The sequence below is a fragment of the Orycteropus afer genome, unplaced genomic scaffold (genome assembly GCF_000298275.1).
Source record: "Orycteropus afer afer isolate SDZICR_OR568_19922 unplaced genomic scaffold, OryAfe1.0 scaffold00204, whole genome shotgun sequence".
In the NCBI taxonomy this organism is placed as follows: Eukaryota; Metazoa; Chordata; class Mammalia; order Tubulidentata; family Orycteropodidae; genus Orycteropus; species Orycteropus afer.
Window position 1 is genome coordinate 2,908,955 of NW_006921791.1, and position 26,914 is coordinate 2,935,868.

At 36.9% G+C, this 26,914-nt stretch overlaps 1 protein-coding gene across 1 annotated transcript in view; it reads right to left on the minus strand.

The window, feature by feature from the left end:
- MYT1L (myelin transcription factor 1 like) overlaps positions 1-26,914 on the minus strand; it is a 280,476-nt gene that overhangs the window by 170,540 nt on the left and 83,022 nt on the right. The window contains exons 5-8 of the mRNA XM_042781958.1: positions 23,133-24,110; positions 18,270-18,404; positions 7,523-7,613; positions 5,625-5,732 (exon numbers count right to left, since the gene is read on the minus strand). Of these exons, the coding sequence (XP_042637892.1) occupies positions 5,625-5,732; positions 7,523-7,613; positions 18,270-18,404; positions 23,133-24,110 (1,312 nt within the window). The remainder of the gene's footprint in view (positions 1-5,624; positions 5,733-7,522; positions 7,614-18,269; positions 18,405-23,132; positions 24,111-26,914) is intronic.

Below are 26,914 nucleotides of genomic sequence, written 5' to 3' on the forward strand. Positions count from 1 at the left end.
CTGCCCCATAAGGTTTCCTAGGCTGTAATCTTTATAAGAACAGATCACCAGGTCTTTTCTTCTGTTGGTGGATTTGAACCTCCAAACTTTTTGTAAGCAGCTGCGTATCATTGAGTTATCAGGCCTCCTTGTATATTCTATGTAATATCTGATATATATGCTATTATAAACTACCTAGTAAGCATTCTTATAAATAATTTTTTTCTTATTTGATTATTTTAAAATTTAGATTGGGTTGAGGGCTGTTACAAACTTAATGACTAGATTTCTTTTTATTGAAAAATGTAAGTCAGCTTTTATATGTTATTGCTGTTGTTAAGTGCGGTTGAGCTGATTCCAACTCATAGTGACCCTATGTGAAACAGAATGAAACACTGCCTGGTCACGTCATCCTCACAATCACCGCCATGTTTGAACACATCACTGCAGCCGCTGCGTCAATTCATCCTGCTCTGGATCTTCCTCTTTTGCGATGACCTTCCGCTTTACCAAGCAAGATGTCCTTCTCCAGACACTGGTCCCTCCTGATTACATGTGCCAAGTACATGAGACGAAGTCTTGCCACCATTGCTTCTTTGGAACATCTGGTTGTTCTTCTTTCAAGGCAGATTTGTTTGTTGTCTTCAATACTCTTTGCTAACACCATAATTCAAATGCATCAATTCTTCTTCTGTCTTCCTTATTCATTGTCCAATTTTTGCATGCGTATGAAAATACTATGGCTTGGATCAGGAGCACCTTAGTCCTCAAGGCAACACCTTTGCTTTTTAACACTTTAAAAAGGTTTTTTGATATGTTCCTTAATAATTTATCTATGTTACTTTTACAGTGACTTAGTAATGGTTATTGATTGGCACAGTGGCTGTAACAATTGGCTCAAACATAGCAACAATTGTGAGGATGGTGCAAGACCAGGAAATACCTCCTTCTGTTGAACATGGTTAGATATCTGACTTATTTACCAAATCACCAACTCATTTATTTTTATTTTATTAATTTAGCATATTAATCTCTTGTCAAATCAAAAAATATGTAAGAATTAATTGACTGGCTATTATTTTCAAAGCATTTTACCAGGTGATAAGGTGGCTGCATAAATGAATAAAACCTGAGGCCTTGACTTCTGAGGTCACATGGAATGTGACAGCAATTTAACAGTCAAAGTGCTATGAGAATTCTAAGAAAAAGACATCACTTTCAACCATAGGGATCAGTTAAGTTTTATTGGAGAAGACAAAGTTTGAATTAGGTTTTGTAGAATGGGTAGAATTTTAAGTTTGAGGTTTTGGGTAGGACAAGAAAACATTCTAATAAAAGAAACTAGAAAGATTAGATCGAAACATTCCTTGGGAATACCAAAAACTAAACCAAACTCACTGCCATTGAGTATGACAACTCATAGCGACCTCTATTGGGTTTCTGAGGCTGTAAATCCTTACAGAAGTAGATTGCCCCATCCTACTTCCATGGAGCAGCTGGTGGGTTTGAGCCACTGAACTTCTGGTTAGCAGCGAAATACTTTATCCACTACATCACCAGAATAGCAAACAATATGGTAGTTGGAGGCCAGATTAGTAGTAAATTCATTCATCTAGTAGGCAAAGGTAAAAATTTTGGGCCAGGGAGAAGCATAATCTCTAAACCTTAAAAACATGAAGATTAGGCAGATGAAGGGAGACTGCAACTAGAGGCATCAATTAGGCAGTACTTCCAGTGACAAAATGGAGGCTGTAATAGGGTCTGTGGTCTAGAATGTTGGAAACAGGATTAAAAAGTTGAGCAAGACTGAAAGTGCTTACATAAGTCTTATGTTTTATTGCAGAATATATTTAAAGGTTTTCTTTTTTAAAAAAACAACACTTTAACTGGTTAAATGATAATAGGTTTTATCTCTTCCTTCTAGTCTCTTTCCTTACCCCATTAAATGAGCACCTCTGTGTTCTAGAATCTCTGGGTAATACAAAGATGACTAAGACAGAGACCTCCTGCTTGAGGCATTCATGGGCTGAAAACTCAGTGTTTGAGATACATTTCTTTTCAACTGGGGAACACATAAAAACCCTAGAAAAAAACAAACCCACTGCCATAAAATCAATTTTGAATCATAGTGACCCTTTAGGACAGAGAACTGCCCCATAGGATTCCAAAGGCAATAAATCTTTTACAGAAGCAGACTGTCTCATCTTTCTCCCATGGAGCAACTGGTAGGCTCAAACCAGAAACCTTTTTGTTGGGAGCCAAATGCTTTAGCCACTATGCCATCAAAAGAATGAAAACAAAACCCACTGCCATCAAGCTGATCATGACTCATGTTGTTGTTGTTGTTGTTATGTGCCGTCGAGTCGGCCCCGACTCATGGCGACCTCTCCTTGGGTTTCCGAGGCAGTATCACTACGGAAGTAGGATTGCCCAACCTTCCTTCTGAGCAGTGGCTGGTGGGTTTGAACTGCCAGCCGTCTGGTTAGCAGGCAAGTGTCTTAGCCACTATGCTACCAGAGCTCCCGATCATGACTCATAGCCACCCTCACTGGGTTTTGGAGGTGGTAAATCTTTACAGAAGTAGATTGCCCCATCTTCCTTCCAGAGAAGCAGCTGGTGAGTTTGAAAAGCCACCCTCTGGTTAGCAGTCAGATGCCTTAAGCATTGCACCTATGCCACCAAACCAAAAAACCAAACTCATTGCCGTTGAGTTGGATCCGATTCATAATGACCTCTCCTTAGGTTTCTGAGGCAGTATCACTACAGAAGTAGATTGCCCAATCTTCCTTCCGAGGAATGGCTGGTAGGTTTGAACTGTCAGCCTCTGGTTAACAGTCAAGTGCCTTAGACACTACACCACCAGAGCTTTTAAATGTAAGGCCCATCCAACAGCCCAGCAGTCACGTTGTGCCTTAGCAACCAGATAATGTTTAGGGATTCTTATTGATCATTGGGGTAGGATTATTTCTTTTTGTTAAAGATTCTGGCCAATGGTAAACCTAAACCCAGTAGGAGGCACATAAAGAAAATTGTTTTGTAGAGGAACAATATTTGTTCCATAGCTACTTGCTTTGTTGACATTCAATGTAGGTTTCCATTGCATTCACTTGATGAAAGGGATCCTTAAGTTATATAGCCACAGAAATAATAGAAAAGCCTGTTGCTTAAGCTTCCACATAAAAACAGTCTTCTGTTTGAACAAGGCAATATTGGAAATTAAACACATTTCTTATCAATGGAGTTTCTCATTTAAATGCATGCTAACTATTTGGCTCTGGTACTATAGTGCCTAAGGCATTTGACTGCTAACCAGAAGGCTGGAGGTTCAAACCCACCAGCTGTTCCTTTGAAGGAAGGTTGGGCAATCTACTTCCATAGTGATACCACTTTGGAAAAGGAGGGATTGCTATGAGTCGGATCTGACTCTATGGCAGTGTGTTTGTTTTTTTTGTTTATTTGGCAGTGAAATCAAAACCACACTTAAATGTACAGTGCAACACATCTCTGGTAACTATTCCAAGAAGGATGCTGACCAAGGGTTTCTTTCTAGCCTTCTGGAGGTCTGGCCAAAGTAGGCAAAAGAAAATGAAGAAGATCTTTTAGTTCAAAAGTCTCTCTACATATTTTTTCAAATATTCCTTTCACTAATAATCACTTCGTCTCTGCCAAACACTGATGGCTGTGAATGGGATTTATGGGAGAGTTGGGCAAATGGTATTCAGTTTTATCATTTGTAAAATGAGTGAGTTACAGTGATGGAAATATTGGTATACTGATTATATTTTAAAGCAGTGACACTAATGCGTAGAAAGAGAGCTCTGGTCACATAGTCCCTAAGCCACTTGACTGCTAAACAGAAGGCTGGTGGTTCAAACCCACCAGCCACTCCTCAGAAGGAAGATTGGGTGATCTACTTCCGTAGTGATACTGCCTTGGAAACCCAAGAAGGGGTTGCTATGAGTCAAGTCTGACTCGATGGCACATAACAACAACAAATTACATAGAAAAAGTTGTAAGTACATATAATCACATTTTTTGAGGGATTATTTCTGAATGGAAGGGTCATTGATGGTTTTTATTTTATTATATATATTTCACATTTTCTATAAAGATTTTAACATTTCTATTAAGAGAGAAAAAGAGACTTTAATTACTGTGGTAAATTAATCCATTAAGAAAGTTGTGAAATGATGCACAATGAGAGCAAAGAAGATATTCATAACTCTTGCCTAGCAATTTTTTTCAAGTGATTTATCTTAAAAAAAATAATTAACAGAAGCAAAATACTATATACACAAAAATGTTTATTATTACTCTCTCTTTAATAGTAAATTTGGAAACAATCTCAGTGCTAGAAATTAGTTTTATCACTGATGTTGCATCCATACAGTAGAAAGTACTTACCTATTAAAATGACAAATTTGATGACTATATAAAGACAGGGAAAGATATTTCTGGTGCAGGCGTCTCTATGAGTCAGGTATGACTCAACGGCACATAACAACAACAATTAAGTAAAAAGCTAGACTATACAATGGTTAGGTTGGTTTTCAAGCAGACAGAAATTTGAAGGGAATATACAAAAATGAAAGTAGGCGATAAGGGTTTTGGCCTTCTTCTGACCCAGTGATTATCCTTTCATAGGCTTAAAAAAGCAGTAGATCCTTTCCCATTTTAACATTCAGTGATTAAGTGATTTCAGATAAGTCAGTTAACCTCTCTGCACTTCAGATTTTCTTGCTTGTCAAATGGGGATAATAACACCCACTCCCACCTACCACACAGGGGTGTCTGAGGATAAAAGGAGATGACAGCTTTGAAGGCTTTTTTTTTTTTTTTTTTTTACATGAAAGTGTAAGGTGGTATTACCATCACTATCACATTTTCAAAAACATTAGCACCATCCTGTAGGTTGACTATGCCTCCCTTTCAAATTAGGATAAAGTTACTTTGGGCATCTCATTAATTTTTAAGGCTCCACTTTCTTCTAGCTTTTTAGAATCGTGAAATATCAGGGCTGGAAAAATAGGCAGAAAAAATTTTGTCCAATTCTCCCATTTTGGAAATGACAGTGAGTCAAAGGAGACCCAGGGAGGTGAAATGACTTCCTATCCCTGGCTGTTTTTGTTGTTGTTGTTGTTGTTGTTGTTATGTGCCGTCGAGTCGGCCCCGACTCATAGCGACCCCTCCTTGGGTTTCCGAGGCAGTATCACTACGGAAGTAGGATTGCCCAACCTTCCTTCCGAGGAGTGGCTAGTTGTTATCAAATCAGTTGCAACTCAAGGTGACCCCACCTGTGCAGAGTGGAATTGCTTCACAGGGTTTTCAAGGCTAGCATCTTTTGAAAGCACTTTGCCAGGCCTCTCTTCCAAAGTTCATCTAGTGAGTTTGAAATGCCAACCTAGTAGTTGAGAGTTTAACCATTTGTGCCATCCAGATACTTTCCTGACCCTTACACCGCCATTATTTACTGAGCTAGATGTGGGAACCAGGTCTTTTGACTTCCAGTCCAGTTACCACCCTTTACTTCTGTCACTAGTTTAGAAAATCAATCTTATCTAGTATCCCAAGCACTTTGAAGAATCTTTTGGATTGGGTTTAGATGAATGGTCTTGGAAATGATACATTTCATGTTTTTGAAATACCTTAGGACTCGGTCTGATGCCTGATTGGATTTTGACACATCACAGCTCTGGTGCTTTTCTTGGGCCTTTGCCAGTTTCTCTGCTGCAGCAATAGGGCATCCAGAGAGGCTGCAATTACAGAAAGGGAATTTAATGGTCTTGTCTCCAATAGTTTCACAATACACTGATCCAATTACCAACCTTTTACTTTCTCTCCCTTAGTCAGCACCAGAAGAGTCCAAAAAGTGAGAAGTTTCTCAAACCTGTCATGGGCATTCCTTATAAAATGCATTTGGAAAGGGAGATTGTTTTTCTTTTATTTGGCAAAGAAATAAGTGTTTCTAGTTTGCATGTTTTCCTTTTGACTTCCAATGCACAATGCTGATGACAGTGCCATGTGTAAAGTACACTAAATTCTTTCAAATTATAGCCACATCATTCAAGATAACATGAGCCAATTAAGTTTTCAGGTTTCATTCTGGATAGTTACTATTTCTGGAGGTAGCAGGTATAGGATGAGCTTTTAAGACACTCAAGAATGACAATTAACTGACTGAGACCAGAAGGTGGAGCTCTAAGCTGATTCTGTAAAAATTATTGACTGATATGGATGTTGCTTTTCTGTCTGACTTTAGCTCTTTTTGTTGTCCAAAGAGAGAAATGAAATAGGAAAGATATCAGAATAAACTCTAGGACTGCAATAAAATGTTTCCTGGAAATAAACATTTTGGATTTGGTCTATCAGGAAGAGATTAAAGATGGACTCTTTTGTGTTTGAGCTTAGCTCATGAAATCATGATGTCTGCTATATACTTATCTATGAATATATCTACACATCTGTACAGATACTCTATGTAATGTGTTGAAAATATATGATTAGGTTAAGATTTGACGAAGAAAATGATATTGTAAATGCTACATTAGACTGCACTCAGTATGAACTTTGTACCAAGTTCAATTATTTATCATTTCTTCCTTCTGCAGATTAAGCACAGGGAAATTTCTAAAAGGCACAGAGGTGTGATTTGTTTCAATATAAATTTAACTTAAGTACCCAAAGTTATCAGTCAGACAAGCAAAAAGTAAAAGCAATGTAAAACTTCGTTTCCATCATTCAGGTATGATGTTATATCACTTCTGGAAGGTGATGCCATAAACTGTGAGACAAATTTTAACAGAATCACTTTTTAGATGCTGAATAAAAAAGTATCTGATGTGAAGTGAATATTACAAGCCACTTAGTAATTCTTCCAATATATGACCAGGACAGAAAAAGTACACTGGAATTTGTCAAGAACCAAAGTGTGCTTCTGAGTCTGCTTATTTGCAGCAGTATTACAAAAAAGTCTATTTACCTGGCATGCCACCATCCCAAATGTTTCACTAAATAATACTTTGGCCATCTGCTAGTATTGTGATCATATCCATACTGATGACCTGGAACCTCAGAATAATTTCAAGGGGCAGTCAGCTTAAGTCATATAACATTTTACTGTATTCTAATTCATAGTTTTGTATGATATGTAGCAGAACAGCCCCTTCTTCATCTATGGAGGATAACCGAGCCTTTACTCCATTGTGCCTAGTTGTGGCAACTGGTCATGGTTTCCATTTCAGCTATTATAAAAAAGGCAGCATCTTGTAGGGGACTGTTATCGCCTCATGACAAGGTAGGTAAGACAACTAAAAAAAATTCAAAGTGTGGAAAGAAAAAAAAGGAATCTAATTATTTGTCTTTCCCATGCATTACGTGACAGCACTCTTAATTCTTTAAAAATGATACACTGAGGACCATCTGTCTCCTTTGGCAAGAAAGAGATGTGCACATGAAAGAACACTCCCTCAGAAGGGTTTGCCAGGAAAGCCACTGTCGGGAAATGCTTTCCCTCCAGTGTAGAATCCAGTAATGCTTTGCTTACCTTCTGTGAGAGTTCCTGTTGCTATTTACATGCCCTCGCCCTGTGCAGCCTGGAGTAGGACACTTGAGAACATTTTCATGCATGGCAAGAACTTGACAAGGAGAGGCAAAGAAAACAGCCCAGTATTAAAACACAGAAATGGTCAGAATACAAGAATATGCAATCATCTTAACAAAGGCTGAGTTAGTTCACGACAGACAGTCCTACAAATGCTTGTGATGGGTATGGTCAGGAGAACACACATAGGCAAAAAAAAAAGAAGGTTGTTTTCACCTAACTCTAATTGGCATGCAAAGCAGGATGTGCTAGAAGAGGGGAGTTATGGAGGTTAGAAAATGTAATAATTAAATTGTTTCAGATAGGACAGTGAAGCAAGGGGATCCTGATATATTTTCCATACTTAAGCACTGAATATTGATTAGCCATGTAATGCCATGTAAATGGTAATTTAAAAAACATGTCTATACTTTGGAAACACACAGTATTATGAAAGCGTGGTGATCATGAGTGAATAGAAGACCTTAAACCTTATTTTTAAATAAAATGAATTTATATAATGATTTGTCATTTAGAAATCAAGTAGTACTTAATTATCCTTTAAGTAGAATGAGCAAGAAGAGTAGATGCTATGCATTTTGCCATGTAAAATGTACACGTAGGAAAGACAGCGTGGACATGCTCTCATATGCTACATTAATATTCCCAGTCTGCCGTTAGAAGGTATCTGTTTAAATTTACCCACTAGTGGTGATGGACCTGTGCTTATTGGCTTAATCCCCCTCTTCTGACTTTATGAACATCACACTACCCTGAATTATAAGAAATGATTAGTATAGGCTGTAAATACAGTTGGAAACTCAAGAAGATTGACCTATAACATTGGTCCCTTCAGCAAGATGGTTCACTCATTTGAGTGGTCTATGAATTCCAGGATAATGAAGTAGCAGTAATGCCTGTTGGAGTTCTCCCTGTCAGTAATGTCTACCTAATGGCAGATGAACATGGAAGATCTGTCAAAAACAGATCTACCTTAAAAATAGTTATATATACATGTATATATACATACATATATATATACATATATGTGTGTGTGTGTGTATATATATATATATATATATATATATTTAACAAAACTCACTGCTGTCGAGTCAGATCTGACTCATAGCGACCCCTCTTTGGGTTTCCAAGGCAGTATGCAGTATAGTTACAGAAGTAGATCTCCCAACCTTCCTTCTGAGGAGTGGCTGGTGGGTTTGAACCACTAAAAAAATCTTTCCTACGTGTAAATTTTACATGGCAAAATGCATAGCATCTACTCTTCTTGCTCATTCTACTTAAAGGATAATAAACTACTTGATTCTGGTTAGCAGTCAAATGCCTTAGGCACTACACTACCAGAGTATGTGTGTGTGTATATGTATATATATAAGGCATTTTTTTCCCCCCCTATCAAGAACAATCTCTCTCATTCCCTTCAAATCTACAGGTCTCCTTTTGGTACTGCATTCTGTTTCTACACTATGTTATTATTTGAGTCCATGCTTTTCCTCTTTGCTAGGGTCACTATGGGTCAGAATTGACTCAATAGCACACAGCAACAACAGAAATTATGTAAGTTCCTTAAAAACATTTTTAATGTATCCTCATAGCTCCTGCCTAATCAGTCATGGTAGATGCTCAATAAAGAGCAATTAAAACAAAGGAGAGTCAATTTATGATTCACTTTGGGAAATGACTGGAGTTGGGCTGTAGAAGGTTCCCTTTTTGCTGGATTTTGGGCACAATTCTCTGCCTTTCTACTTTCCTGTTGCAGAGGAAGGAAGGTCCCTCTTCTCTTTGAAAGGGAACTCTTCAATCTGTATTCTTAATCTGTCCTTTCTCATCCTCTCCAGGACCTTGATTTATTGTATCATCTATTTTCTATTCTTTACTGTTTTTCAATCATCTTGTTATAAAATCACATAAATACTTTCCTAACAAAGCTTCCCTTTTCTGTTAAAATTCATCTCTCTCTTTCCAGTCATGCTAAGCTTTTCAAATGTAAAATCATCCTTGGAGACAGCAAGCACCTTTCATGTTTGCCTGTGGTTAAGATCTCAAATTGATCATGTCTCTCTTTCCTGCTAAGTGGAGACATAGTCTCCTAGGCACCATCAACTGGGATTTATACTTTAGATGACATCTAATTGCTATCCTTTGTCTACACTCTTTACCTAAATTTCCTCTATTTCACATATATTTCTCAAACTTCTCTACTATGATTGTCTTTGTGTTGTTGAATTGTTGGAGTTTTCTGTATATTTTATAGACTAGACCCTTGTCCAATTAGTCATATTGCACTGCAGTAGAGTTAGAGCTGACTCATAGCGACCCTTCTTGGGTTTCCCAGGCAGTATCACTATGGAAATAGATTGCCCAACTTTCCTTCCAAGGAGTGGCTAGTGGGTCACAACCAAAGATTTTTTCCAGTCTGTAGTTCTCTTTTTAGTCTTTTAGTAAACTCTTTTGATGAGCATAATATTTAATTTTTCGGAGGTCCCCGTCATGCTGTCATAAGGGACCAGTATCTGGAGAAGGATATCATACTTGATAAAGCAGAGCGTCAGCGAAAAAGGGAAAGACCCTCAATGAGATTCATTGACACAGGGGCTGCAATAATGGCCTGAAGACTAGCAAAGATTGTGAGGATGGCACAGGACCAGGCAATGTTTTGTTCTGTTGTACACAGGGTCACTATGAGTCGGAGTTGACTCAATACCACATAACAACAACAATTATCTAAATTAACTTCTGTTGTTTGTGCGTTACTAGTTATGTTTAATAGGCGATTTATGCCAAAAGTTAGGTCCCTTAGTTTTGGTCCTATATTATCTCCCAGGATCTTTTTTATATTTTACCTTTGATATTTAGGTCTTTAATCTATTTTGAATTAGTTTTTGGGTGTGGTGTGAGGTATGGATTCTGCTTCACTTTTCTGTATATGGATAACCAGTTTTGCCAGCACTATTTGTTAAAGCTCCTGTTTCTTCCCCAGTGAATGGACTTTGATGGTTTGTTGAAGATCAGCTGCCCATAGATGGATGGATTTACTTCTAGGTTCTCATTCTGTTCCACTGGCCTGTGTGTCTGTCATTGAACTAGTACCAAACTGTTTTGATGCTTTGGTGGTGTGGTGCCTAAGGCATTTGATTGCTAATCAGAAGTCTGGAGGTTCAAACCCACCAGTCACTTCTTGGAAGGAAGATTGGGCAGTAGTGATACCAAATTGGAAACCCAAGGAAGGTTGCTATGAGTTGGATCCGACTCAATGCAGTGAGATTGGTTTCAGTTATATTAACTTTTGAGATTGGGAAATGTGAGGCCTACTACTTTGTTTTTCTTCTTCAGTATTGCTGTAGCAATTTTGGGCCTCTTTCCTTTCCAAATAAAGTTGGACATTTGTTTTTCCATTTCAATAAAGAATGATTTGGATTGGGATTGCACTATATCTGCAGATGATCTTTGGTAGTATTGATATTTCCACAATGTTAACTCTTCCAATCCACGAGCATAGAATATTTTTCCATTTATGTAGATTTCTTTTATTTCTTCTAGTAGTGTTTTATAGTTTTACTTGTATAAATCTTCTATGTCCATGGTTAGGTTTATTCTTAGGTATTTTACCTTTTTTTTGCTACTGTAAATGGTATTGATTTCTTGATTTCCTTTTCAGAGTCATCATTGTTAGTGTTGGGAAACCCAAATGATCTATGTATGTTGATCTTATATCTTGCCATTTTGCCAAGTCTTTCTATTAGTTCCATTTTTTTTTTGTGTGTGTGTGTGTGGAGTCTCTGATATTTTCTATTTATAGGATCATGTCACCTGCAAATAAATTCACTGTTGTTGAGTAGGATCCAACTCATAGTGACCCCTTCTTGGGTTTCTGGGGCAGTATCACTACGGAAGTAGATTGCCCAACCTTTCTTCCAAGGAGCAGCTGGTGGGTTTGAACTGCTAGCCTTCTGGTTAGCAGTCAAGTACCTTAGGCACTATAAGAATACTTTTATTTCTTCTTTTCCAGTCTAGATACATTTTATTTCCCTTTCTTGCCTTATTGCTGCAGCTAGGACTTCCAGAACAATATCAAATAAGAGTGATGATAACAGGCATCCTTGTCTCATTCCTGTTCTCAAGGGGAATGTTCTCAATCATTCTCCACCGACAGTAATATATTGGGTGTTTGTTTTTCATATATACCCTTAATTATGTTGAAGAATTTCCCTTCTATTTCTATTCTATACCTATTTTTCTGAGAGTTTTTATTAGGAAGGGTGTTGGATTATATAAAGGGCCTTATCTTTGTCGATTGAGATGATCATGTGATTCTTTCTTTGTTTTATTTACGTGGTAAAATACAGTGACTGATTTTCTAATGCTGAATCGTACTTGCATCCCGGGTGTGAATGCCACTTAATCATCATGTATTATTCTTTTGATATGCTGCTTAATTCTGGTGGCTAGATTTTTGTTGAGAATTTTGGTATCTACATTCATGAGGGATTTTGGTTTACAATTGTCTTTTATAGTGGTGTTTTTGTCTTGCTTTGGTATCAGGGTTATGCTGGCTTCATGGAATGAATTAGGGACCATTTATGTTCATTTTCTACATTCTGGGATAATTTGAGTAGAATGAGTGTCAACTCTTTTCTGAATGTTTGGTAGAATTCTCCAATGGAGCCAACTAGGCTATGGCTTTAAAAAAAAAAAAAAAAATTATTGGGAGTTTTTTTTAAATTACTTCTTCAATTTCTTCTTTTATTATGGGTCTGTTAAAAATTTCTACATCTTTTTGTGTTACTTTTGTTGGTAGTGTGTTTCTAGAAATTTGTCCATTTCTTTTAGGTTTTCAAATTCGTTAGAGTATAATTTTTCATAATATTTTGTTATGTTCCTTTTTATCTCAGTTAGTTCTGTTATAATGCTATCCATCTCATTACTTACTTGGTTATTCACAACTTCTCATTTTTTTCCTTTGTCAATTTGGACAGTGGTTTGTCGATTTTATTGATCCTCTCATAGAACCAACTACTAGTCTTGTTGATTCTTCCTGTTCTTTTTCCGTTTTCTATTTCATTTATTTTTGCTCTGATCTTTATTATTTCTTTTTCTTTCCAGTGACTGTGGATTTATTTTGCTGTTCCTTTTCTAATTGTTTGAGTTGCCATGTTAGGCACTGATTTTGGTCCTTTATTCTTTTTTTATTTGTGCATTTATTGCTATAAGTTCTCTGAGCACTGCATTTGCTGTGTCCCGGTGGTTTTCATATGTTGTGTTTCCATTTTAATTTGTTTCTAAGAACGTTTAAATTTTATTTTAAATTTCTTCTATTACTCAATAGTTTTCAAGTTAGATATTATTTAGTTTTCATGTATTTAATTTTTTTCCCTTGTTCTTTCTATTATTGATTTCTAGTCTTTAGTGTCATGATTGGAGAAGATGCTTTGTATTATTTCCATGGTTTTGAATTTATTGAAGTTTGCTTTGTGGCCTAAAATACGGTCTGTTCTGGAGGATGATCCATGTGCATTGGAGAAGAATGTGTATTGTGCTGCTGTTGTGTGGTGTGTTCTGTGTGTGTCTATGAGGTCGAGTTGATTTTGTTATTTAGTTCTACATCTTTGTTGAGTTTCTTTCTTGTTGTTCTATGTATCATAGAAAGTGGTGTGGTAATGTCTCCTAGTATTATTGTAGAACTGCCTAATTTTCTTTTTAATTCTGATAGAATTTGTTTTTAAAGAACTCTGGTGGTGCAGTGGGTAAACTATTCAGCTGCTAACCAGAAGGTCTGTGGTTCAAATCCACAAGCTCCACAAGAGGAAGATGAGACTGTCTACTTTAGTAAAGATTTACACACTTAGAAAAGCTATGGGGCAGTTGTACTCTGTCTTATAGGGTCACCAAGAGTCAGCACTGACTTGGTGGCAGTAGTTTGGTTTGGGTTTTTATTACTGTCTCTTCCCTAGGTAAGTTTTCTGCCTCTTTATTTTGCTCACTTGTTAGAGCCAGTTTATCCAGTTTCTTCATATGATTAATTATTGCCTGCTTTCTCTGTGGTAGCAGAGTAGGTTCCTACTGGGTGACAAAGTCAAAGTCCCTCCACAACTCTTATGGGACCGTGGGGCCCTTCTGGGTTGTAGCTATCAGTTAGTACATCCTCTAGGGCTCAGGGCAGGATATCTCTGTAGCTGCCTTCAGGAACTGCTTCCCAAAAGGAAGGGATAGGCCCTCTGGGCATACATAAATTGGTATCTCAGTAGATGGTGGAGGACAAAAGGGGCTCAGTGCATATACAATAGTCCTTCCAGAACTGTTTGGGTGTGGGATGAGGGATGTTGCAGCTGGGCAGATGGTGGATAAAGGCACTAGAGACCCCTGTTAGTCATTAGGCAGTGGTGCAGATGGTACCTATTGGGATGTGACAGGCTTTGCATCTGAGGTGCTGTGCCAGGCATGCCGGTTACCTGGCATGCATGCAGGATATGTTCTTGCCACACACTGGTTTTGGGTGCTGTGGGTACGCTTCACCACTTGCCAGGTGGTGGGAGTGAGGGTACACAGGTCACTGGTCCCCTGATGGGCTGCTTGGGAGCTCTCACTGTCAGTTGCTAGGGCAGGTAGGTAGGGTGGTTTGCACCACTGGTCACAGGGTGTCTTGCACTGGAGGGGTGCAACTGGTGGGGGGGGGAGTGTGGGTGAGATGGAGGTGCACCTTCAGTTGGCACTTGGTGGCATGACAGAGCACAGTGGAGTGCTAAGCTATGAGGCTATAAGCACTGTTGGTTGCCAGTCCCACAGCAAGGGAGTGCATGGTTGTTGAGGTAGTGGGACATGTGGATGTGCGTTGGGGAGTGGGGGGATGGGGCGGAGTGAGGAAGGGAAGTGTGGGCTTGTACCGTAGTCATTTCTGGTAGTATGAGCTGCAGGGATAGTGAGTTCCTGATTAAAATCACCAGGTGGTTGTGGGAAGGGGGAGCATGCTCCTCTAGTCTGCCAGTGAGGGTTCTTGGGCACTTCCCATTGGCCGCAGCTAGAGATTGGGAGTGCAAGGATAGAGGCTGCCCATAGTCCATTTGGGTGGGGGATTTCCTACTGACATTCTTACATATTTATTTCTCCTGGTGTGTCACCCACCCCAATGGTTAGGGACTACCTCTAGTAAGTAACTCTGTCTCTGGGTTCTGGCTCCCTGTTTGCTCTGTGGACGCTGGAATCCCTGGAGATCTCCCTTTCCTTCCTGTATTTTCCTTCCACAGATGCAGTTCATGTCCTGCTCACCTTGCTCCAATCTGGCTGTGTCTACACAGTCTCTCTGGCTCCTGAGGGGAATTCTGTGAAATTACTTTCCTGCACTCTTCATTCTGGATCACAGCTGGTTTTGTCTCTTGAGGGCCATGTTGTCCTGGGCTGGCAGGCAGGGCAGGGCATCTCCACTCCTCTCTCTCTCTCTCTCTGTTTGCTGTTTTCGATCAGTTTCTTCTTCTAACGCGATGTGCAACCTAAGGCTTTATTGTTCCCTTTGATGCTCAGGGTTTTAAGATGGTCACCTGTATCTGTTTCACTTGATTCCTCTGGTGTTTGGAGTAGAGGGATGGCATGGCATGTCTGCCACATTCGGTTCTCTCTCAAACTTCTCTGCAATGTATATGACTCCTGTCTCTCACTGCTCTTCTAACATCTTTCTCTTACATATCAATGACAGCGTTTTGCCCAATACATCTAGCAATCTGTCCAGTGTCCACCTTTTGGATTCTTTTGAGGTCTCAGGGATCCTGTTCAGATGTTGATATTTCTCAGAATTACCCTTCTCTCTTGTTATCTGTTTCCACTCTGACTTCTTCACTGATGTCTTTTCCCCTGCTTTCTGTCTATAAACTTATGTCTGCACTATTTTTTTTTTGCCTGCTCTTTTACTCTCACTTTACACTTTCTTTTTGAGTGATTTCCTTCTCAGTTTCTACTGACACTGGTAAAAGGATGGTATCCAAATAGACACTTACTCTGTATCTCAATTTCTCCAGACCTCCAAAGGCATTCTCTTAAAATTCTGTTGGAAATGATACTTCACTTAAAATTTAAATTGGAAAAATTCAAAGTCACTATTTTCCCTAGTAAATGTAGATCTATTTTGCAAGTACTTATATCTATCTACCATGCTTGCCAATTATGGAAGTTAGAAATCTTAGAGTCACCTCATTCTCCTTCCTTTTCTCTTGCAGACATAAACATTGGTCTTCAAGTCCTACCAGTTTTGTGTCTACAATATTTCTAGAATTTGTCCCTTTCTTTTCATTCCCACTGCCACTGCCTTATTTATTCCATTACCTCTTGCATGAAGCAGTATGATAAGCTTTATGAAATTCCTTGTATTCATTCTCTCTGACAAAGAACCAACTCACCCATTAACTCTATGAAAACACATGATCCCTCCAAAAGTCATTTGTCTCTTTTTTTTAAATTTAAGTTTTTACAGCAGATTTTTAAATCTGTCTTATGCAATTATTGTATGCTGTCTTGTGTTCTTATCTCTTTTCTCCACTAGATTGTGAGCTTTTGAGGACCAGAATTGTCTCATTCACCTTGGTGTGCTATGTGGTGCTAACACAGTGTGTTGCAAACTAAATGTGCAGAGTATCTTATTGAACTCAACTGAAAAGATATGACAATTAGGTGGCCTAGAGAAAGTTATATATAAAAAAAGAAGTACCCTTTATGGATTCCTTCAGTTTTTTTTTTTTTAAAACATTCTATAAAGGAACATACACGAGCAAAATATTTAGAAAAAGTTCTCCCTAGATACTCTGGAATATATTGGAAGATCAGTGACAGATCTGAGTTCTTACTTCCTCACAAGCTAATGTTACATCAAGACATGATCTGACCCATCTGACCCATATTTGTACAAATATGTGTAATATCCCACTTATCAGAATCCATATTTCAATTACATTTAGATTTTCCCTGTGAAAATTTGGAATTGGTGGAATTTATCAGTCATGAAAAGGAACTGATATTCTACTTTGAAGGGAAAAATGTGTGCCTTAATGAAAAAATATATAAAAGAACATTAGAGCTTGGTCCAAGTGCGTCATTTTGTAGATAAAGAAAATGAAGTACAGAGAGTTTGTAACATGTCCAATGTCACATTGCTTGTTAGGAGTGAAACTGGAATATCAAACCCAGGTCCCAGGGGGAATAGACAGCCTTGGGAATCAGATAGATCTAGATTTAAATCTCAGCTCTGTTATTTACTCGGGCAAGTTTTTACTTGCTCAGATGAATTTAAAACACATTAAACAGCTTCAATATGCCAGGCATTGTGCTAATCTCTGGAAGGAGGGTGATGAAGTCTCTGGTCCTCATTTCCTTGTCTGAAAACAGAGATACAGCTACCTTGCAGAATTTATGTGGAGATTAAATGAGTTAGTGTATGTGGGTGTGTGCTGAGTGACACAGAGTGTGTGCTCAGGAAACAGAAGCTAGTGTTCAACCATGCTGTCTCTCTGCTCATGTAACACACGGGATCATATCTATTCACTCAACTTCTTTTATTTTCACAACCCTTCAAGTTTGTTCACCAGACAGTTATAAGAATCACGTTTATTATTTTCAGTAGTCCCTTGAAAACCTGGAGCCATAATAGCTTCTAAAATATTTCACTTGAAAAGATTCAGGTGAACTTGGTTTCTAAGTCTCAAATATTATTATGAAAATTTCTTTGATCATACTGGTTTATTTCTCAACTCTTCCACAGTTACCTGCTTTAATGGGACATCCTCAAAAATTCCTCTAAAAGACCAGCTGGTCACTGTGTAATGTCTCAGGGCAAGGTATTACATTTTCCCCACTAGAAATTATATCTCAGATGAGGAAAATCTTCAATATCATTTAGACACAAAAGCAGGATCTTACATTCATAGTCATTTCTGAAAATGTATCTTTTTCTTAAGCAATCAATTCTAATTCTGATTGATTGATTGTAAATAGTGGGTAAACTTTATGTGTTGATAGAAAGATAAACAAATAAAGATGTGTACATCATTTTTCAATACTAAAATAAATTTAGTTGTTTTCATAGATTTATTTCATATTACGAGAGCCTAACTAATTGAAAAGAATGTGTAACATCAAAACCCACTCAATTTCAACCTTCTTATTTAAGATTTTATATTGTATAAATTTTGGGACAACTATGAATGGAAACAGATTTTGCAAGTAAAATGGAGTAAAGCCTCCTATATACAGATAATTGGGCAAGAGATGACTCAAGGTGCTTTTCCTCAGATATTCATAACAATTTAGTGATGGGAGGGCCATTTTAGAGATTATCGAGTTCAATTCTATAATTTGTTAGAAGATAACCAGAGGAATGACTTGTCTGAGGTCACAAAGCAGACTAGAACCCAGGCCTTTCTACAAGGGAGCCATATTGCAGGGAAATACACTTTATAGTGAGGTGCTATATTAGGGTCGATTGAGTGGGAAAATGATACCAAGAAAAACACTGCATGCTAGAGGAAATTAAGATCACTTTGGCTTTTGATAGGCCAACTAATCCTGGATGAATTGCCCATTAAGAAAAGTAGGGGCCTAGTTAAATTAAGTTGCATTGAGCCATAAGATGGACATGACAAAAGGTGTGAGGGATGATATAAACAGATTTGTAGGTGTTTGTATTCCCAAGGGTAGCTGTGAAACGTGGACTTACTTTCTGGAGGGACCTTATCTTTGTGCGGGCATCCGGATAAACTGCGATGATGAGGATAAAGCCCAGTTACGTGGCCAGTTCCATCACACCCAGGGGTTGGACACTTGCTCTCTTTCTTTTCTGTTCTTGAGGGATCTAAAAGCGACAACAGTTGTCAAGAGAATGAATGTTTACCGGTTGAAGACAGTGTGGTTATTTAACAATCTGAAGAAACCTTTGCTAAATAAAGAAATAAAGCAGGTGTCAGGGGACAGACTGTCCTTAGATCGTTCTTTGATTTTGGGCACTTTTGTTTTGACCTTATACAATTTAATCATGAATCATAATGTATTTTAGTTTCTACCCTAAAGAAAAAAAAGGATAGTCTTAACCTTAACTCTTGATTAATTATTTTCCCGTGTGTTACATGATAAGCTGTATTGCTCAAAGAAATCAACATAAATAGTGATGAAACAGTGACCTTCTTAGAGAACAAAGCTCTACACCGTTGTAATTCATCAATTTCTCTGTGATATTCAGCCAAAGAGTGTAATGCCATTGCAAAACTCTTTAGCTGAATTTCTTATTGTATGCTTTGATCACATACACTATAAGCTGCAAAATTTTACTGGTTTTGAAATTTACTCTCTTGAAGGTAAGCAACACTGTTGCTTAGCATACCAATTCAGTACTTTTCTGGAAATCAACCGAACTCTCAGAAGGCACTGTAAGCAAATGACCAAAATGGTGGAAATCCCACCTGAGAGAGATGATGGGCAATCAAAAATGTTTCAGAAGCCGCTGGAGCAATCATTTGTTTTGATTTCTTCATCTGTACTTGGAAACCAGAGGAAGGCTTTTATAATGCTGTGCATGCATACACAAAATTAAGAGGTAATGTTTTTTTATAGCCCTGTTGGCTTCTCTGCAATACCAGTCAATGGGAGGATTAGAGCAGACATTTTGTCAAAAATTTATTGTCAGATGCCAGAAATGTAATGATATCACTAATAAAATAATTTTTAGACTTCAAATTTATCATAGTTCATAAATGTGCAGTATTGTCATTCCAAAAAAATTTTCTAAGGTAAAGCTTAGACAAAATAGTAAATACAAGTGTGCAAAACACTGTATTTTGAGCCAGTTTTTGAAAACCAGTTGCTAAGATCATCAATACACAGTCCATACAGTATGGCTATTAAGATTTTGTCTAGGAAATGTTATATTTAAATTTCTGAATGGATTTTTAAAATTGATGTTCCATCAATCATGCCAATCCTAACTTAAAAAAGTATGTTTTATTTTGGTTGAATTCACTTCATGTCAACAACAACAAAAAAGAGCTGGGTTTACATTTTCTGAAATCATGGACATTTTTCTTCAGTTATTCATGTTAACTTGAAACAGAAAAGGGAGTGACAGGCATGTATAAATGCTTGCATGTTTATATACAAAGCTCTCCATCTTCTTTTTTAATTAAAAAAAAAAAAAAAACTACCAATTTATTCTAGTGAATGTTCCTTTGAGATGCTGGAACTTCTATTCCAGTTCTGGTGTTTAGGAAAATATCTTTTATAGATTTGCCATCTACTCTGCTACAATTATTTATAGATACTAGCCCCAGAGAACAAATCTAAAATAATGTTTTATGACTTCAAACTTGAAATACTTTATTGAACCTTCTCTAACACATACAAGCTAAAAGGCTAACATTTTATTATATTTTGAGTAATTTTATATTATTGTATAGTTAATATAAATACAAAGTAATAAGGGCTTAGTAATGGTTTCAAAGGAAAATATTGAATACTTACAATCATAAACTGTTGATAAGAGATTTTTAACTTGATGTAAGTGATTTTAAAGGATTAAAAAAGTAAATTATAACTAATATGATTGAATTAATAATTTTTCATCAGATCATTTATAGTTTCTGAATAAATTATATTACTGGAAAGATTTCAAAGGTATTCCAAAATTAAACCCAGATTTTTATAAAAACAATGTGGCTCAAAACTGTTTCAATTTTTGAAAGACAACAAGGGTATAATCTCCTCTCGATGCATCAAATCCTATTAAGGTGGGTATGCTGTTTACCATCACCTTACCTATTAAAACCCATTGCCATGGAGTCAATTCTGACTCACTGCAACCTTTTAGGATAGAGTAGAACTTCCCTACAGGGTTTTCAAGGCTGTAAATCCTTACAGAAATAGACTGCCACATCTTTCTCCTGCAGAATGGCTAGTAGGTTTGAACTGCTGACATTTTGGTTAACAGCCAAGAGGTTAACCACTGCACCACCAGGGCTCCTAGTATCACCATTATCATCCCTCTCTTTCTTATTTCTTGTAATCCCAATTCATTTCATAAGTGGATATATGAACAAATACAAAACAACCAACCAAGCAAACAGACCAGTAAGTCAACCAAAAACCTTTTGACAATTTATAGAAAAAAACTGTGCTGGATTTAGCTTGCTTTCCTATTATTCCTTTTAGAGTGGATGACTGAATAGATGAAAGATATAGGAATTTCATTATCAATTTCTTTTATTGTAGCACAAAATTTTGGAAATATTACTCATTCATAATTTCAAATCTGCTTGAGAAGATTGTGTGTGAATGAGAATTACTACGAATGTTCTCTCCATCTTTCATAAAGTAACAGAATAGCTAGATTGTGGAAATATGCTGTGTTGTTGTAGGAATTGCCCTTTGGCTGTGTTGGTAAAGTTATTAGCACATCATTTTTTTTTTTTTTAAGGGACATTAATATTTTTGTCCCATTTTAGTGGTCTTATTTGATTTTATGTATTTGGCTATGATTATAATTATAGATATTGTCAAAAGAAACTTGAGAACAATGTGGAGAACGCTGATTCAAAACTGAAATCAACTGTGGTCAAAGGAAGAAGATCTGGGAAACCAGGAGAGTAGAAGAAATCAATATTTTCCAACTCATTTGGAATGTTCAGGTCCCCACATTTTCCTGCATTTCAGGGAAAAAACACATCTCAGTTTTATTGTTCATTCCCACCTCTGCTTCCACTTACTTAGGGGAAGCAAGCGGTTTGAATTTCAGTACTTGCTCCCCCCCCCAAAAAAAGTCAAAATCTGCATTAAGCCGCTGAGTTTAAAGGGCCCACAGAAACCAAAGAAACCATAGCAACAAAGAATATGCAATACCAAATGTGTCCACATGGTTATGTAGTATATCACTGCATTCTTCAAGACCAGAACTCCATATAAAACCCACAATTCAGAATCCTAAAACATACTTCTAAAATACTTTTGCCCAGTTGGGCATGAGAAGAGAACACAATTCTTTCCTAAAATGTTTAATTCCTGTAAGATTCTAAAAAATATAGCTACAAATTTCCAATAGAAAATTTTAGCACATATGATTTAAAAGAGTAACACTATATTTTAAACCTATATGCTATGTTTCATAGTCCTTGAAACTCTCAAACAAAGCCCAGTTACTCTACCAAGCTAAAGATCCTGTGTTTGAAAAACAACCCCCTTCATTAAATACCATATCCCACAATGGTCTAGCCTTCACCTTCATAACTTAAGCAACTGTTGGTTAGTGCTCAAGCACTTGCTAAATCTAGAACCCAATGAGCTTTAGGATCACATATTTTTCCAGTTTGGATTTTGTTTATAGCAATGCCCAACTTGTCACAGAACCTCTGTGCACACATTGAGAGGAGAATACACACCTATGTCACAATAGAAAAAAAAAATTCCCTAATTATTTGAAATTTATACAGCAACTGATTTTCAAACCACATTCCTAAACCTCATTATCAGATAAACAAGGAGGAAACATAGTATAAAATGCAAAACAAAAAATAATATTTTTTTATATTAATATGGAGGGGTTTAAGAAATCACCAATTTCATACTTTCAGTTGCTTCTTACTTCGTTCTAAAAGAATCTTGTAATTGAGATATCCACAATATCCAGGTTCTAGAAGGTGTTAAATTATAGTCTGCCTCATTACAGTGGACACCATCTTTACTGCAATCATTCAGGTTGGAAATATATATACATTCCCTATATGTATATACCTTTTAATATAGATGTATGTGAATATGCACCACATATTTAATAAATGAAAATCTGGTTAAAAAAATATCACATTGGATGTTTTGAATATTAAATTACATTTGAGAAAAAGCACCGTAACTGTTTCCACAATGGAATGGAATCAGTGAGGTGGAATGAATATACTAAAGAAATTGCTATTGATCTTAGCCTAGGCCACACCATGCCTTGCATAGCAAATGGTTTCCATTACCTTACTATCTTAAGATAATTAATGTGCAGTCACTGCCCTTATCTTATGTTATCAGTCATTCTGTTGCTGTTCAATTTCTATCAGAAATTTTTTCTATGGGGGAGGGTTTCATTAATAACTGTCATTTGATGATAATTTTATAAATCATGATGCCACATACCCAATCCAATTTAGAAAATATGTGCTTCATTACTGATGGACTAATTGTCACATAAACTCTTGCCACTCAATGTAGATAGTGATTCTTTTACAACACCACATGCTTATCCTAATATATCTTATCACATGATGTGTTTGTGTTTTAACCCTATCTTCCCCCAAAATGGATTTTCACATTGAAATATTATATTATTCATCTGCTCTTATAACATGACATTGAGCTGCTTTATGTATTTCTCAGAAAAATATTTTATTTACTCTTCAGAAACATGATCACAAAATATACTCCTGGAATCACCTCTAAGAAATAAACTTTAGAGATATAATTTAGTATAATTCATACATTGTAGATTATGATCAACATATTTTACTATAGCTCATGTTTACATGAGTCAACTTACGTTAGGTAGAAATATTACCTTTACCATAGTATGGCTTTTTGACATGGCTGTCACTGGATTTAGGTTTTCTCTCCTCCCCGGAAAGTTGTCTTGGAGATTGCTCCTCATATGATCTCATATTATCCCTCCTTCCAGCTTCCATTGCCATTTTTTCCCTCATGGCCTTGGCTCTTTCTGTTTCCAAAGCAATAGCTTTCTCAAGAAGGGTTAAATTACCCTTGGTCATATCAAAGACTTCTTCAGACCTGTCCGAGTTAACGGAGGTGGTATCGTCATCTCTTTCATGACATCCATCCTCCTTTGCACAGCTAGAAAAAGTCCTAGATCTGGGACTCAACTGTTCTTCAAGCCTCATTAAGTTCATCATGTCAGAGTAGTTCCTATCTGGTGTTCTTCCTGGGAAATCGTCTTCTTGCCTGACATGCTGACGGATGTTCATGTTTTGCTGTTGGTTCCTCTCCTGTGGATTTGTCTCACTGAGCTTCCTGGCCAGATCAAAGCACTGATTCCTCAAACACTCTAAACTGCTCAGACACACCTCCTCATCACTCTCCTCCACCATTTTTTCCATGAGTCCATTGTTCATGGGCTTGCCTAACATTACATAATTCATATTTCTATTATCCTGTTGTGACATACTGTCTGCATAATTTCTGTCATTAATGTTTTCTGAAAGCACAACACCATGTCCTTGGGCTAATAACTTAAGGGAGTCCACTGTTTCTCTCACAACGTCACTGTCTAAGTCTAAACTTAACTCGCTTTTCCGACCCAGGTTTTCATTTTTGTCACTATCATCTTCCAGACTATTGGAGGTATTGCTGTTCATTTCTGACTCAGTCCTGGCCCGGTATGCTGCATCCTCAGCAATTTTGCCAAGATTTAACAATGACTTGGCCACAAGTTCATCATAATTATCATACTCATCATTATTGTTATCATCCTTTTCTGTGTCTTGCATTATTCGAGTATTGTGACAATTCATTTGATGGTCTTCTGCAAAGAATAAAAAAGACAAAAAAGAAAAGAAAAGAAAAAAATGGCTAGAACTTGAAGTTTATTTGCAACAGCATGGATAGCAAGTTAACTGCAAGTCAAACACTGCTTATCATATATTAGAACCTTAAGTCCCAATTGCAGCTGGGTTTAAAGGGCTGACATAAAGAAAATGGATTGTGCTAGAAAACAGGAGTCCATTTAAAATATTTGCTATGAACTCTGGATTTCCTTACTTAATTGTAGAATAAACCAGTAATTATGGTAAATATAATTTTAAAAGTTTGGTTTTCATTATTTCTAAATTAAAAAAAAATCTTATTTCCTTCATTGGTTTTATTTATTTACAACACAACTAGATGCATAGTAATTACGTTCATCATATTACTAGGCTTCCTAAGAGTTCATGAATTTTACTTGTTGCCAACTCTTAAATAGCTGCTCACAGCAATAAGTTTTTAATTGGTTATTTTCACAGTGATACTTGGGCAACACAGAGGAAAGCTTCAGGTTCCTGAGAAATCACAGAGATGCCATACACTTTGGGAGTTCAGTGTCTTAAACACATGTTTGGGCTGAATTTATTTTGGGACTACCATGCTGAACATTGAAGCAGAAGTAAAAGATTAGTATGTAAATCAGATTTACTATGATTTCAATATCTATATCTCAGCAGGTTTGAGAAAACAGGAGGTGAAAAAGTGCACAGTGACCAAATTCCTATTTAAAACAGGATTGAGATGAGTTTGGTAGAGCTGTAGCACATATGTTATAGTATTAATTTGACATACAGTATTATATTCATGCATCTCACTTCCTCAGAAAAAATATTGGCAAGTTGGTAGAAATGTGTGAAAAAGTGTCATGCCTGATCTCTACAAAGTATTTAGAAATACAAAGCACAAAAAACTCAAATTTTTCATCCACAATGTTTTTTGTTTCAAAGTCAAAAAATATTTGGCATGTTTACCTTTTCTTTCTTTCTTTCTTTTTAACCATACCACATAATTATTAGCACATATATGGCAAGGTATCAAAAACTAAACCAAACCCACTGCCATCAGGTTGATTCCAACTCATAGAAACCTAATGGGGCAGTTCACAAACTTGTAAATCTTTACAGTAGCAGACTGCCTTATCTTTCTCCTGTAGCATGTCTGGTAGGTTTGAACCCACCAACCTTTTGGTTAGTAGCTGAATGTTTTAAGCACTACGTAAAAGAGATATCCTTATTGAAAAGTATACACACATGGATCTTCAACATATTTCCCTTCCTGAGACTGGATTTGGTTAACTTTATGCCATTTTCACATTTGTTTATTTATTTTTTTAGTGATTAACAAAACCAAGTAGAAAGAACTTTTATAATTGATTAACGCTTTGAGGTAATAAAGTATATTGACTAGTAAAATATTGCAGTTAACTAAGTTTGTAACGTCATTTCTTGTACCTACAGTGGTTCTTTTCTATGGATTTTATGATATCACCACAGAAAAGACTTTTGTCAGTGAAAAATATGTGGATCTTAACATATCAATTACAGAAAATAACATTTTTGCTAGCCCACACATGGAATAAAGAAAAATTTTAATCTGACACATCTTTATAAACATCAGCAAATCAAATTCACCATTTATTAGTCATAGAGCATCATTAATCGTATGAAACAAATACTCTCTCTCTTCTGGGTAATTTCCATAGATTTTCTAAGAAAGAAAACTGATGAATGCAATTAGAAACATTGTGAACACAGTAACCTAGAATGTATACCTTGTCATAGTCCTAGGGTTCAAACTCTTAGGAAATGAAGTCAATCCTGTTCTAATGATTTCTTTGAAAATATAAAAATTACATTTTCTTCTCAATTTATGCACTTTAATTCTCATATTCACGGGCAGTAATTAGAAAATTACTCTTAGGATCACTACCCAAAAACCCACTGCTGTCGAGTTGGACCCAATTCATAGCGACCCCTCCTTAGGTTTCCGAGGCAGTATCACTACGGAAGTAGATCACCAACCTTCCTTCCAAGGAGTGGCTGGTGGGTTTGAACTGCCAGCCTTCTGGTTAGCAGTCAAATGCCTTACGCACTACACCACCAGAGCTAGGCTGTATTATATCTGCCCAATATGGTTACGAATTTTGACAGCCAGCATCATAGCACCTAATAAGAACCAACTAGGAAGCAAGAAAACACATGCAGTATCTTAGAGCATTTTGAAAGTTGAGTCAAAGAAGAAACCATGGTAAGGTAATATTTATTATTTTAATAAATTTTCTCCTAAATTTCTCTCATGAAATTCATCCTGCCACCCCGAAGAATGTGGAAAAGGAGAAGAAAGTCAATGGAAGTGGTAAACAGGAGAAGGGAAAGCCTGTATCATTCTTTCAAATGGTTCTGAAAACATGATAAATCCTGATTGGAATATGACAATTGTCTACATTTTCAAGTGTTTCATGAATCTTATTTTACACTTTTCTATTTGTCACCATCAAAGCAAATCTGTTATGCACAAGATTATTTGTTAATTTTCCACATTCTAAGTCTCAGGATTATCTTCAATTTATTTTTCCTGAATAACAAGTAAATTTATGAGTAACAAGTTATTTCTGAGTTTACCAACAGCCCTTATAGTCTCCTCTATGTAAGCCCTATTCCTTCAGCTGTTACCTATTTAATAACCATAGCTAACTTTTTTGTCACTAGTGCTCAGACGGCTCCTTTGTTACTCTCTCGAGAGGGACCGGGTCTCCGGGAGCAAGGTAAGCATGGGTGGGCTGGTGCTTACTCACTGATCTGCACT